Source organism: Taudactylus pleione, unplaced genomic scaffold, assembly GCF_031769625.1.
Source record: "Taudactylus pleione unplaced genomic scaffold, aTauple2 ptg000066l, whole genome shotgun sequence".
NCBI classification, from domain to species: domain Eukaryota; kingdom Metazoa; phylum Chordata; class Amphibia; order Anura; family Myobatrachidae; genus Taudactylus; species Taudactylus pleione.
The window spans coordinates 5166555-5181546 of NW_028284468.1; the positions used below are offsets into that span (position 1 = coordinate 5166555).

The 14992-nt window shown below is 44.0% G+C and overlaps 1 protein-coding gene across 3 annotated transcripts; it reads right to left on the minus strand.

The window, feature by feature from the left end:
• Window positions 1-361: 361 nt before the first annotated feature.
• MFF (mitochondrial fission factor) lies at window positions 362-14791 on the minus strand. Of its 3 annotated transcripts, XM_088466545.1 has the most exons (8): window positions 14429-14791; window positions 12963-13180; window positions 11766-11938; window positions 10814-10902; window positions 8442-8600; window positions 8189-8251; window positions 4607-4691; window positions 362-2312 (listed from the first exon to the last, which is right to left on the minus strand). In XM_088466545.1, the coding sequence occupies exons 2-8, from the start codon at window positions 13177-13179 to the stop codon at window positions 2181-2183; spliced, it is 918 nt and encodes a 305-aa protein (XP_088322671.1). In that variant the 5' UTR covers window position 13180; window positions 14429-14791; the 3' UTR covers window positions 362-2180. The 3 variants fall into 3 exon arrangements, with proteins under 3 accessions (XP_088322671.1, XP_088322678.1, XP_088322686.1); XM_088466552.1 differs by lacking the exon at window positions 8442-8600 and having other exon boundaries at window positions 14429-14783; XM_088466560.1 differs by lacking the exons at window positions 8189-8251; window positions 8442-8600 and having other exon boundaries at window positions 14429-14777.
• Between the last annotated feature and the right edge of the window lie 201 nt (window positions 14792-14992).

The window sequence follows — 14992 nt, forward strand, 5'->3', positions numbered from 1 at the left end:
TTGTGGTCGCTTAACTTCAGTTTGTCATTGGTTTTGATCAAAAAAGGTCAAAACTGGCAAACTTTAAAGCTGCCAAAAACGACAGACATCAATGTCAGGTTTCTATAGAAACTGAAAACTGATAAAATGATAGTCGTCTTTTAGACAGCAACATGCCGTCTATATCCATCAGTTACCATCGTGTTAGGTATAGAACCAAAAACCAATGGTTAGTAAATTTGGTCTGGAGTTGCAAACTAAAATCCGCAATAACTCCCATTGAAACCCGTGTTAATGCGATCAACTTATGGCTAATGGGAGAGGGAGAGGGAGAGATGCACAATTATGTACACTGTCCCTTCTGTAATAAAAGCAAACCAAACTGTTTCTTTGTTTTATTAGTCTTCTTTACAGTTACATATTCTTTGTTGTTTTATACCTATAGTTCACAAGCTAGACATAAAAAATGCATTTAATAAAAGAAAAAGCACACAATCAAGACATAAATAAAATATAAAATAATTCTACAGGATCCTTCAGGAATTCAAGTGCAAACCCATACTAGTCCATGTCCCACAGAGTGCAACCCCACCCCACATCAATCCATGGCCCAATCAGTGCAACCTCACATGAATCCATGGCCCACTGCAGGCATTGCGTGTCGTGTGCTCCTTATAATGGATAATTCCAATGTTTTACTTTGGGTTTTGTCACACATTTAAAATTGTATTCACAAATTATCATACAACTATACTACTTCTATAATAAAGCACTAAAAATAATATATATATATTTTTTTTAACCAAACCTTTCAATTTATATATCTGCATTTACCCTAAATATCTAAGCACCCCATTACTCCTGATAAATAAGCTCTCAAATAACATCCAGCTTTTCTTTACTCCACTTTTGTGAATGCACCCTGAGGTTTGATATTTGTATTCAGGTTATACAAGTAGTAGCTTTGGCCATGGGATGCTGCAACAGATATTTATTGATTTCAGAGGAAGAAAGTGTTGGAGAAGAGTCAGTGTAGAGCTTCCAAACTCTGCTCTTCTCAAATGAAAAGGGGCATATGCCAGCCTTTAGCATGTTGGGTCACAGCCTGAAACTTGCACTACTGTGGCTGGAGGCACAGAGGTCATTAGACTTTGCGCCAGCATAGCTTCGTTTGAACCGTTCCTCAGACCTTGTCAGTACACCAGGTCTCTTCTCAGAAGCAAGGCTGAAGGTACAACATTAGGTCAGCCACTAAGTATGGCACTTGTGCTCCTATGAGATCGGTAAAACAATCACTGCTGGCAAAGCCAGAGGACAGGTTTGAGAATGACTGCTGTAATTAGTGTTGCCCTCAGTCTACTGCCTTAGGTACCTGGAGTTACACCTTGATCTTCGGGTCTTCCAAAAGGATATGGAAACACGACACAATTGAGTCATATCCTGAAATACACATATGAAGAACAAGGTGCAACCGTGGGATAACACAACATTGCACAACAAACATTAAAGAATACACAATTTTAATTTATACAGAATACCTTCTACAATAAATGCTGAATCTCTAAGAAGTGTGCAACTGTAATACAACCCACCCAGTGTCCATCAGGCCACATATATAGGAGAGTTAACTTGGCTGTGCTACAAGCTATTTTTGCCCCTTAGTCCATAGTGGTATATGTCTTTACAAATGGATGTAATAAAAGCGGCAGAATGTAGAAATACTTATTGGACCCCACACTTCATAATGATAGTTTCTTTGCACCTCCCTATTCCTCATCAGCACTCGAATCCCTTATAGTCACCTCATCCCCTTCCCACCAATGTATCACGGAAACATATAGGACAAGTTCATATGATTCTTACAGGAATGATTTGTGCATGCCATGTTTGGAAAAACAAAATAACGCCTAGTTCTGAAAGACAGCACAGATTCCATATGAGCAGATAGAGAATGAAAATACACATTATACGTTAAGCCAATCACAGCCAGGAATGACTGCACTCTTCACATCCCGGCTGGGGGTGAACTGGAAAAACCAGGAACATTGATGCAGAGTTTTGTCGTCACCTAGATGTCAGTTGCTGGCTGCTGTTTTGTGCTGTGGACCCATGTTTCCACCACTTGACAGTTGTGTTGTAAGGTTTGGTAGGTCTTATTGTATGTCTCTGAACCATCCCTTGCGGCACATGTGGCGGGGTTCTTAACGTCTGAACCAGAACCAGCTGTTAAGGAGCCAGAAGGCCACAGTGATGGAGTACATGACCATTTCCCGCTTCACCCGCTCCTTGTTCTCCTCTTCTAGAAGGAGGAGGCGTCTGTTGAGCTTGATTATCTGTGAATTCAGTCAGTAAATTGTTACATCATAGAACATCAGTTGGTAAAGTGAAAGAATTCCTTGCTTATCAGACTGTAGATATCTTAATGTGTCAAATTGTTATTTTTGCAATTTCACAATCATTATAAAGCAACAATCCCAGGTAGGGTAATAGTCACCCATCCCATGAGTTTTATTAACTACAGCCCGAATGCTGATCCTTACAGACATTGGCCCTGATTCAGAGCCGGACGCTCTGACCAGAGCGCTTGCTCTGAATCAGGGCCCTCCTCCATCAATATGGAGCGTCCTCCTGGACGCTCGTATAGCTGTGGGTCACCACCCACAGCATATACGAGCGTGCAAAAAGATGGTCGCGATGGTCTTGACCATCGCGACCATCGGAATTGCGAGGGAAACCCTGCGGTCGGAATTGCGAGGGAAACCCTGACAGGCACGCCCACCAAAGGGGGCGTGCTGTCAATCAACATCGACAGCACGCCCCCTTTGGTGCGAGACCCGGAGCGATGGAAAGTCCTTCGCTTGCCGGGTCTCGCGCATGCGCATGACGGAGCTCCCTCCATCGTGCGCATGCGCAGTGGGGACCATCGACCCACTTGCGAGCGGGTCTGAATGACCCCCATTGTTCCTGACAGTGTAATGGTTTGTCTCTGAATGCTGGGGCTGTGTGACAATGTGGAAAGGGTGTAAGTGAGAGAACCAATCAGAAATCACAAACTCAATATCATCTAGATTGCGGCTTCTAAGTGGCACTGCTTACACTATGTAGTCATTTAAAGATGGTGACCTGAAATAACTCCCACAGCTATAGGACTGGCAGGAACCATTAGGATACATATAAGGAAGTCTTATCTGGAAAGACAAAACAACCACAAAACAAAGCTGAAGCTACCAATCAGGTAGCCAACGATTTGTTACAGACACCATCGGAGCGCCGCCTGTACCAATTTTTGAATAAATATATTTCTTTGTCAGACAAATCATATCGCAATGCCTTAAAAAAAAAGAAAAAAAATTGGGTTAGAGTGGCTTTAGCGGCTTCACAGGTAAGGACGGGCGACGCTTTCCCTGTAGATACACCTCATAAATGCAAAAGGGAAATCCGAATTATCCTGAGCAAAGCCCTGATCATACAAATGTTATGAAGAGGTGCTCATGAAAAGGTCAAAGCAGGGCCGTCTCTTCCATTGGGCTTTTAGGTCAGTTGCCCAAGGGCCCGAAGCTTCAAGGGTCCCTCCAGGCCCCTGCAGCCGCTGAGTAAATGTTTTTTTTAAAGCACTGTCATCGTCGCCCCCGTGACGAGCGACACCCCTTCCCCGGTACACATGGTATGCAGCCGTGTAGGGCGCCGCTGCCTCGGCCATGCGGGCAGTCTGTATCTGTGACACAGCTGTACCACGCATGTAGTGTAGTGCTGACCGGACGGAGTTCGGCTCCACACTGGGTAATGGGAGAGACGTCATGACGTCTCTCCCATAATTCAGAGCGGACTGGCCCGGAAGGACGGACGGAGTAGAGGATGGCGGCGGCGGAGCAGGGATTCAGGTAAGTGGGTTTTTTTTATGTTTTTTATTACATGTGTGTCTACTGGGGGAAGGGGGGGGGGGGCGCAAGTACTAGGGGCACTGCATTGGGGGACCACTACTGGGGGCACTGCATCGGGTGGGGGGGGACCTCCACTGGGGGGGCACTACAAGGGGGGGGGGGGGGGAACCATAACTGGTTTAATGAGCCATTCGCAGTTTCACTGTACCGGCCGTGTGTACTTACACGAGCATGGCTTAATCTTAATCTTTGACTACTAGGGTCACTACAAGGGGAGGGGACTACTACTAGGGGCGCTGCATAGGAGGGGGGAGACTACCACTGGGGGTACTGCATAGGGGGACCACTATTGAAGGCTCTATATAAAGGGCAATACTAGGGGTACAGCATAGGGGTGGGGGGGACTATCACCAGGGACACTATTTAAAAGTGCACTGCATAAGGGGTACAACTATTGGGGGCACTGCACAGGAAGCACCACTACAGGGGACACTGTATAAGTGGCACTGCATTTTTTTTTCCCGGGAATGGGTGGGTAGGGGCCCCAGTGCATTGCTTTGCCCAGGGCCCACACTGCTGGGTCCTGCCCTGGGTCAAAGCTCAGTTCTAACGCATAAACCAAGCTCCCAAAGAATACCTGAAAATTACAGTAATCAATCATACAGGCGGTATTATTTGTTTAAAACAAGAAATCCAGAAAACATGTTTACAAATGAGAAGGCAGACATATGATGGCGAGAATGTACCTGTCGTCTAAGTGAAGCTGCATCCACTAAAGTTAGGTCATCCGGAGTTCCATCCATAGTGGAGTCCAGTGTCGAAACGGCATACCTATAGGAGGGACAACGTACACATACATGACTGATAACATGCAACATATATGCAGACATCATTCATTACATCAGAATCCTTACCACTGAATATTCTGTATTTTCAAACAGAAAGATGTTCTTAATCATTTACAAATAAAAACAGGCACATGACTAAGGAGGTATTTGCCCCATTGATTTAATAGGTGGTAAAGGCATTAGCCTATTTATGTAACAGACTTCTACCAGCAGAGGAGAAGCATCACCATAGCATTATGTCCCTGCTGCCATGTTAGCGAGTGGGTCCCTAGGGTAATGTGCAGCGATAGGCATGCATAAAACATAGCACTTAGTGCTGAGGCCATACAGTTCACTCTTGGAGCTCAGACCATAGGATCTTTGTAGGAGTGTCAAACGTTTGGCGAGATTTCATGCAAAATTTCTTTCTGCCATCCTCCAGTGCCACGCTAGACTATGATCCTACCAGAGCTCGCTGTAGCCTTCCCAACAACTGCCCTTCTCACACCGATAAATTCAGTGTATGGTCTATTCATAATTGTGCCATAATCTCTGTTCCTTTATCATAGACTTGGCAGGGAATATAACAAGTCTGTGAAATCTTCAATCCTTCCATCATTTGATGTTCTTCACTAACATTACCTAGGAGGTGCTTTGATGGATCTTTGATTTTCATGAGGAATTTACTCTATGGAAATGCACTAACCAAATGTGGGACTTCCGGATTTATTTAAACATCAATTAAAACTGTATTTGCATGGAGAAGACTCCAAACAACCTATCACAAACCTCTCCAGGGTTTACGGAGATGCATCTTAGCAATGCATGTGCATCCAAATATCCTAGTTTGTGTTTTTATTTGTAATTAATAAAAAAGAGCTTTGCAGGGGGTTTTATTTTTTAAACATTGATTATTTTGTATTGATCGGTGGTAAGAATTCTGATTTCATGATACAAGAAACAAAACTAACATGAGAAAAGAATGAACACGGACATGAACAGTAGCAAATTTGTGGAAAAAATAAAACATAAGAAGAAAATAAGAAATCCACTTTATCTAGCTCACTAGCCCTGTACAGTGCTGCTGCCTGTATAACGTCTCCTGTTTCAAAAATATTCTAAAAGGGGACAAAGCTCAGCAATTTTTTTTTCTAAAATAATCTTATTTTACTGTATATTGTGCCCTTTTTTCACTACAGTAGGGCTGACTGGTGGAGATCCGGTTCTCTATCCAAATCACAGTTGTTGTGCAGTACTACATACGCAATATAGCGGGTGTTGGGTAGGACGGATGGTCGGAGGGAATCACCAAGAACAATGATGATTTTGTCTGACAGCGGCCTCATGTCCCCTCCTATCAGTTCTAATGTACGTTCTTCTACTATCCACATAATAGAAGAACAAGGAGATACAAGTACTGTAGCACCATAATTAGCTCCTACCAGTAACATTTATACATACTGAGACATAAAATAGGACTTCAGAAAGGAGTCACCAGGTCCATGTACTGTAGGCCGCCTATTTTGTGTGTATTTATTATTTCCTTTACCACATTCTATCATAGCAAAGGTCTGTCCTGTGCCTTCTTCTATACGAGTCCCCTCCACAAGGGCTGGGAAACTGTTCTATAGAGCCATCACCCTTCCTGTAACAAAGTTCCCTATGTGTTACATTTCAGTTTAACTGTACGTGTGTCCCCTTGTTCTACAAATCCTATTTCCTCTTGTATCCATCCGTGGGACACTACATACTACGGGGGAGGGAGTTTACGGTACGTACAAAATCCAATTATCTACAGAATTACTGTCTTCCTAAACACGTAATTTGTTGGATATATTGAAGGTTTCAATGATACCACTGGTTTCCCTTCTCTAAGCAGCTCATGTTTTGACGTCTTCCTGATACGTTTGGACTTACAGCCCATTGTATTTTATTAATGTATTTTGGAGCTATGACTCCAGAGCTGTACATAGTAGTTAAGGTGCTTCCAATACAACAATGTAGTCTAATGGCTTTCACCACTGCTTGGCACCACTTGCTGACCTTTATAGTATTTGATACAATAGGGCAATTCAATGAGCAAGCCGTGATGTGACATACCATGGCAGCATATCACAGGCAGCAACAGGGCTAGTTTATCCTTACACCTCAAAGATGCCAAAAAAAAGAAAAAAACCTTAGGATGCTCAGCCTACTATAATGTGCAAAAAATACATTCGCAACAGAACGATGCTGGATGTTTGGTGGCACACACACTGCCCAGATTTATATAACACCAAGGTCCCTTTCCTATTTTGCCGTGGATATTAGATCGCCATTCATCCTGTATTTTGCTTTAATATTTCAGTTTTCCATGTCTTCAATTTAAGATCCTACATTATAGTCCGGTCTCATTTTCTCTAAATCACTATATTAGTTTTATCCCTTCTGGGTATTTTAACCAGTTAGTGCGACATTCCCACTGTAGGCCACAAGTAATGTCACTAATGAATACATTACACAAATCAGCACTGAAGACCGATCTACTGGTCCCCCATCCCTTCATCTGAGCTTACCCTACTCCAGTGTTGGCTAACCTTGACACTCCAGCTGTTATGGAACTACATAACCCAGCATGCACTGCTACAGTTTTGCTATTAGGGCATGCTAAAACTGTGGCAGGGCATACTGGGATATATATAGTTCCACAACAGCTGGAGTGTCAAGGTTAGCCAACACTGCCCTACTGACTACAAACCTCTAGCCACACCTTTCTCTGCGTCACTGTCTGACCTAAATCTCGGTATTATCATATCCTGATTTTTTTCTTTTGTAGGACACAACATATATAAGCTATATCTTCCATCAGCTATCACTTCAGTCAAATCACAAAAATCCACTAGATTTGTTTAGGCATGATCTTCCAGCAGCAAATCCATGCTGCGCGGATGTGGTAATGGATAGTGTTGTAACAATTCTTTTCAGTTAAAAATGTTTGGGGTCGATTCATTGCCCCTAAATCACTAATTTTTTTCTGCATCCCTATGGTGTATGTTAAAGTATGCAATGCCGCGGCTGCCTTATGTATGACTGATGCGAGCACTGCACACAACGCTGTCAAGCATCGCACTCAAGTGAAAAAACTCCTTGGTGTCTACGGTACGGCAGGGTATAACCTGTCTCTCTACTGTAGGTGACCTTTAACGTACTGTAAATAAAGAGAATAATTACTTTGGCAGTAAAAGTACTACATGACAGAACGTTACCATTAAAACTTTAATGTAAGACATTTAACATGCAGCATGTGAAACAAAAGAAAAACCATGCAGTGGATAAGAAATGCACAAAATCATGTAAAATAAAGAAAGCAGATTATTTTAAGATGATCACCAATTCCTGGAAGCTTTTGCATGGATCCATTTACCAATCATACCAACACATTGCAAGGAGAGCCTAAAGCAGAAATCTCGGAAGAAAAGTGATTTCGATTGAGTAGCTCAACGGTCTAGAAGTGCGAGTTACCTGGCATTATCATGATGAGGAGGAGCAGGAGCAGAGGCCGAAGACCCTCCACGTAAGACTGGCCTGGAGAGTTCAGGAGGGAGACAAGGACAGAAAAAAGGGAGGCGTGAAGACGAGTAGGACAGGAGACAGGGAATCAGTCAGCAGCTGCACATTTGGGAGTCACAGATGCCCAAGCTGGTGTGGGCACATAGGGAAGCACTACAAAGGTCTGGCAGTGAAGGTAGGAGGACAAGGAAGGGAAGACATTCACCTGCGGTTTTCATCCAGCACATCGAGGACCTGCTGATATGCCCTGCGGGTGGAGGTCTGGATGAGCGACAGAATGCCACGGGCAGAGAATAGATCTGCTCCATCTGCAGGGTGCGGGGGAGCAGAGCACGGGCGGCCTGTGGGGGCAGGTGGAGTCAGGCTGATCGGATGAGAGCAGCAAAGAGAAACATAGAAGTCAGGCTGTGTGCACGTTGAAAAGAAAGGTGGACACACATGACAGTGACAAGGGACAGCATGGCGGAAGAGGCTACTGTGTGATGGCTGGTGGATGGAGACATGAAGGTATGGACAGGATGTACAGTTTTCCAGGAAGAGAGAGTAGCCTGGCAAGGAAGGGTGTATATAGGGTGTACGGTGCTACTGGTAAGCAGAGAAAGAGGGAGTGATAAAGGGAGATGGATGAGGATAAAGAAAGGGTTGGAAAACTAAACAGGAGGAAAAACAACATGAAAACGTAAGAGACAAACCGTAAGAGCAGAGAGGAGCAGGGCAACGTGCTCTCACTGGGAGGCACTACAGCTGGCAGTGCCATGCATGGGATACAACACAACGTGAGAGAGTGAACAGATAATCCTTGGGCAGCAGTTCTTTACAGCATGGACTCACTTATACAGCCACTTCCCAAGGAATAGATTACCATGGTTTCTATATGCTAAGTCAGAAGCAGAACACTGAACCAGACTGGGACATGTGTCACATATAGAATATTACAGAATAGTAGGGGAATGTAATAGCGCTAGTGTACAGCAGGTATATATACCTATACACAGGAGCCTTCTCTGCAGAGCCAACTTAGGTACATGTTATAGCAAATAAAAAGAATAATGAAAATAATAATAGTGAGTTTGTCACCACAGATATAGGGGTTATATTTGTAAACTAGCATTACAAACGCTGCTCCTTTTGTAACACTACTGGTCTATAGTATAAATAAAAACAAACAAAGTCAACGATAACACCACATGAGTATAAAGGAAAAACATTCCTGCAAAGTACATATTAGTGATATACAGCATTGCTGCAATGCCAAACACCCTGCAGGCTGGCTTCTATTCCTTAGATGCCAGAGGGGGTAGTCACATTCATTACTAATTAAAAACGGGAACAAAGGGACTATTCAAAGGACCAATATTGCCTTTGTATTCTTTAATACCATGTTATGTGCCCGTTTCTGATTACATCAAACAACTGTAAGTGCCCACGTCTGCTTAAACCCAAGCATATAAATGGCATTAGCCAAACCGCCATGTACAGCGGCAGGAGGCGTATAAGACAATATACATCCGAAGTCTGTGTGACTTTACAAAAGATTATTTATAGATTTAGTTATCAGGGAAACTCTGTAGTTTCATCCTACTTCGACCTATACAACTACAGGGTTTCCTCCACGTATTCCAGCTCTTATATGTGTGCCACCCCTCTACCCACTCACATTCAGAATTCATCACAAGGCGGCTGGCTTCAGGTGAGGTATGCCCTGCATAGCACAGGTACCCTACAGCTTTACTGGTATTACTAGGGTGATTCCTACAGGAGATGGAGATTTGCAGCACTCACACATGTATATGTTCCTAGGTCATGGCAGAATACAATAGATTTTAAATTATGTGTACACTTTACAAGGCCAAACTATCATCTTATCTCCTCGCACGATATATATTAAGAATATCGTCACGAGAATGTAGACTGTGTCGACATTGGCAGAATGCTGACATCCATCTTTTGTTTTATTTATTTTTTTATCAATTTTGGGGTTAGGGAGATCATGGTTAATATGAATACTCAAAACAATGTGGCAATGTCTACATTTTCATGTTGACCTCCATTCCTGGTCGCCATTCTGTACCACACCCACTCCTGCTCGCTCTAAAGGTCCCCATGCACGGGGCGAAATAGCAGGCGATCCGACGGATTGGTGCGATTTGCCTGCTATATCGCACAGTGTATGGCCCTGATCGGGGATGCGATGTGCGATCCCATGGAGTGCTATGCGGGTGAGACAGGGGGGAGCCGGCATATTGGGCGGTCGGCCACCTGATCGCAACGTGTGTGTGGACCGCCGGAGGTGTTGGACAACGGATCCCCTATCGCCTCGCACGGTGCAATCGCACTGTGTATGGGGGCCTTAATAGACACACAACACTTATTTCATCAGGAAGTCTAATATGCAAGGAGAGCACCTTCCCTGCACAACACATCCTCCTTATAAATAACGTCATTACGTTCTGAAAAGCTCTGCACATATTCCCAAATGAATTCAATAGTAGAAGGAACTGTACATAAAGTAAATATGGAATAATTCAGCACCCAGCAGACTGACACACTGCAGTTACAAGACCTAGCTGCACTTACATGGACTCATTCCTGACCAGTTGCCCATTTTGTCGTACAATGTTTTCACTCACGGACCTCTCTCTTTTCTGGCGCCCCATGAACCGTACCTAGGAGTTTAATTCAGACGTGTTAGTAATTGAGAGATCTTACACAGCAATATCAGTCATATATTTATTACTAACCACCCCAATGCTGGAGCAGATTGGCTCAAAAGAGGATGAGTTATTCAACCAGAGAGAAATGTCTGCATGGCAGAAACAAATGCAAAGTGTCCTAATAAGCTGCTGTATTATATGAATCAGTCCCCACTGACCCTTCATTGTATGGTGTTGTGGGGTCCACCGTGTCATAATGATAATCTATTTTAAATACATATATTTCTCCTGCTTTGTGCACTTTATAACATGAGAATTGTGCTGCAGACCTGTCATTCTTTGTATTCATCTACAGTAAAAGGGTTAAACTATTACATGTAATATCGGTACAATATTACTCTGACAGTTTTGTAGGGAATAAACATTGCTACGTTTTACATTGATAAGAAAAGCGATATTGTTTGAGAGAACCCGTGATATTTATGTGCGACACTAAATCAGTACCCTTACAGTAACAATTATTTAACAGTCACCACAATTTTATTACAGTATATCTCCATAAAAAAGAGCAAAGATTAAGTATATACTGACCTAGGGCAGTAAACGGTAAAGGAAAAGTAGTACATACTACTGCTTAACCCCCACACTCTATTAAAACATAAATGAGACCTACATTTTCCCTGGAGCATAGTACAACCTATGTGTAAACGGGCAGGCCGAAGAATTGGGCATCAATCTGCACCAGACCACCAATAGTACAGTTCATGTCTGACTTTTTGTGGACAAAGCATTTATTGTATAAGGGATTATGTGAATATTCTGAAGATTACTAACAGGTAATGTGATTTCACGTTTGCACTGGTTCATACCCTTACCTCTTCACTTTGGGGAGTGACTGGTGTCTGTCTTTCCAAGTCCAAAAAGTCCAGCGGCCTCTCACTGAGGGTCAGAATCCGAGGGGGAGTCTTTAGTGCCAAAGGTTCAAAAGGGGTTGTCTGAATAAGATCCAGATCTGGAGGTCTGGAAAAAGAGGCCTCCTCACTTTGACCTGTAAAAGATATTGAACAGAAGTGCAAATAAGATCAGAGAAAAGCAATAGGGACATAACAATCTTTTTTGAGCAAAATAGCGGAATACAGACAAATAATCCCAAACAATGAGCTGTCTAGATTTGTTTCCACCTGTCTCACAAACCTTAATAAGCCAATACCACAAGATACCAGCACAGAGCAGTATCTGACAGTTAACGTTTTGGATGAATTGACAAAACAAAAATAAACTAATAAACACAAATGATGATACAGATGCACATGATATATTAAGGCAATTCTACATTTATTTTCAAATAAGAATAAATAGCATAGTTGTTTTTGTCGGGCTGGCTACGGGATGCCGGGGCTCGTGATCCCAGCAGTCAGAATCCAGACGCCGACACGTGCCAGTCAATATCCTAACCTTCCCCCTCTCCAGTGCCTAAACCTAAGCCCCCTTGCACCCTAAACCTAACCGTCCCCCCTTAGTGCCTAACCCTACACCTCCCCCTAGTGCCTAACCTTAACCACAGTAATTACCGTCGGGCCTCCTGACAGGTGTCGGCACTGTTGGTATTTTGACCGGATCCCGCTTTTATCATTATTTATATAGCACCATTAATTTACACAGTACGATCCCTACCGTATTGGAGCTTACAGTCTGAAGTCCCTAACATAAAAGCGCACACATACACACTAGGGTTCATTGTGCCAGAGTCCAATTCATCTACCAGTATGTTTTAGAGTGTGTAGAGCACCCAAGGAAACCCATAAAACACTGAGAAACAAACAACTCCACACAGATGAACCATGACAGGGAATCAAACGAATAATGTTGTCACTACATCATCCGTGCTGCCCAGCAGGGAACAACATGGCCTTTCAAAAAAAGTTTAAGTTATGTTCTAGTAGAGAATTAGACAACCAAAACTTGCTGAACTCCTTGCTGCATAGATAATGTTCCTTCGATATTTGTTTCTGAACTGTGGACTAAAAAGTAGTAATACAAATATACTTCATGTGAGAACAGGACACACCCACCTGCTACCACAATTCTCTCAGGAACTTGCATCATGACACCAGACATTGGCATGTTGACCTCAGATTGGGAGTCAGCTTCCGCATTGCTTGAAGCCACTTTGAGCTTCTCCGGGACCCTCATTCTCTGACTGATACCCTCCGTGTACTCCATCTCATACTGCATACGATTGATCTCAGCCATTTCTGGTCCAGGAGGTGAGAATCCTGCACTGTTCATCCTGGAAAAATGGGTAAAGTATAATGCAGGAGAACAAATCGCTGCTGTGGTCAGTGGGGATGTAGTCATAACCTCGGCTAGTGGGATGCCGATGCTTACAATCCCGACACTAGAGAGAATTTTTGTGCTGGCATTCCAACAGTAAATATAGGAGTTCAGCCGTGCGGGGGGCGAGGTTAGGGTTAGGCTGTGGGAGGGGGGGGGGGGGTTGGGTTAGGCTGGGCTGCGTGGAGGGATGGCTAGGTTTAGGGTAGTTAGGATACTTATCAACAGGTGTCAGTATCCTAACCCTGTTGGGATGCCGGCATCAGGATTCTGACCGCCAGCATACCATACCCAACCAGATCAGAGATATAGAGCTCAGCGATTTTGAAGAATAAATGTGTTGCCAACTTGTAGCATTAGAAAGCATCTGGCAGAGAATGTGTGCTCATGCTCACAACTTGGAAGCTACACGGCTTAGCGATCCCCTGAGACACCACACTGACTGCCAGTAATGCAGTACTGTAGGGAGGAACAGAGTGAACATTAACAAGGCAGACAGTGCATCTGTAACAGTACAACGTGGCAATTCTTTGTGAATTATACCACGGCCTCTAGATGGGTGGGTGGGTTATTAGATTCCTGGAACACCGATGCCTATTCCTGTCATTCTTACTTACACAAAACCACACAATTGCTAGGTATTCGCAGGGAAGCTGGATAGTTATGCAGACAAGCAAAACAGAACATGGTACATATGAAATAATTTCCCTTTACAACATTTAAATGTAATGTAAATGTATACTGCAAGAACTCCAGGGTAGGAAGATATGTACCCATACACTGTACAAGGGGCGGACACTGCGCCAACTGGGACCCGATTAGTGTATTCATTGTCCAACCATCCCACTGACAAGTCAGATAAGCTAGTCTATATTCTATATTGCACCAAGTGGGTTACTACCCCCAGCAATGGGCTTTATTATTGCCCCCCAATCTGATAAGGATGAGCAATAGGGTGTGGTAGGTGATGGGCTATTACATCTGACCCATTGTTCGCACCTCTGTCCCCCCACACAGGTACCATTGCAGGTCACCTGTGTGACAGCTATAGCCGCAGGTAGGGGTCAAGTTACTGTATGTGACAGACACAGCCCTGCATGCAGTCAGTAGGTGGCTGTGCTCACACACATATCCCCCAGCGTCCTGCTGCACGGGAGATGAGCGCAATGTGTAACACCGTAACCGGCAATTCCTCATTACTCACAGCCTCTCGCTCTACAGCTCCGCCGTCGCTACCAGGAGAAGATGACCCCGCTCAGCCGCCGTAGCCAGGAAATGGCTACGTCCAGTCACGTGACTCTGGATGAAACGAAAGAGGAAGGCGTTGTTCCGCCAGGAGAGGATGTGGATGCGTGACGTCACGGAGAACATGACGCAGCTGTCCGCAGTTGCATGGGCCCGGGGGCTCTAGGTACTGCAGCTGCTCCCTACATAACCTGAATCAAGTAACACGCTCACGCAGCGCCGTATCCTTAAGGTAAATACCGATAGCCGAGACTTTTCCACACAGTGTGTAGGCAGACACCACTGCCCGGCCACTGGGTGGCGCTGCAGGATCACACACCCATCGTCTGATATCAGAGAAAATAACCGATGTACAATAAAGAGTGTTATAGGGGCCTATACATATACAGGTACATCATCGATTAATGGCCCGGTAACCATTCGGAAACACTAGTTTCTGCATATTTTACTTATCGGGCCATTCATCATCAGGGGTCTGATAGTACGAAAATTGAAAGTTTTCGGGAGTTTGCTGCCGCGAACA

What these genes read in the sequence shown, in the direction of transcription:
- MFF (XM_088466545.1), bottom strand. Translation starts at nt 13,179, where the DNA reads ATGAACAGTGCAGGATTCTCACCTCCTGGACCAGAAATGGCTGAGATC. An exon ending in TGAGAGAATTGTGGTAGCAG is followed by an intron (nt 11,939 to 12,962) that starts GTGGGTGTGTCC and finishes TATCTTTTACAG; the next exon opens with GTCAAAGTGAGGAGGCCTCT. An exon ending in GTGCTGGATGAAAACCGCAG is followed by an intron (nt 8,252 to 8,441) that starts GTGAATGTCTTC and finishes TGAACTCTCCAG; the next exon opens with GCCAGTCTTACGTGGAGGGT.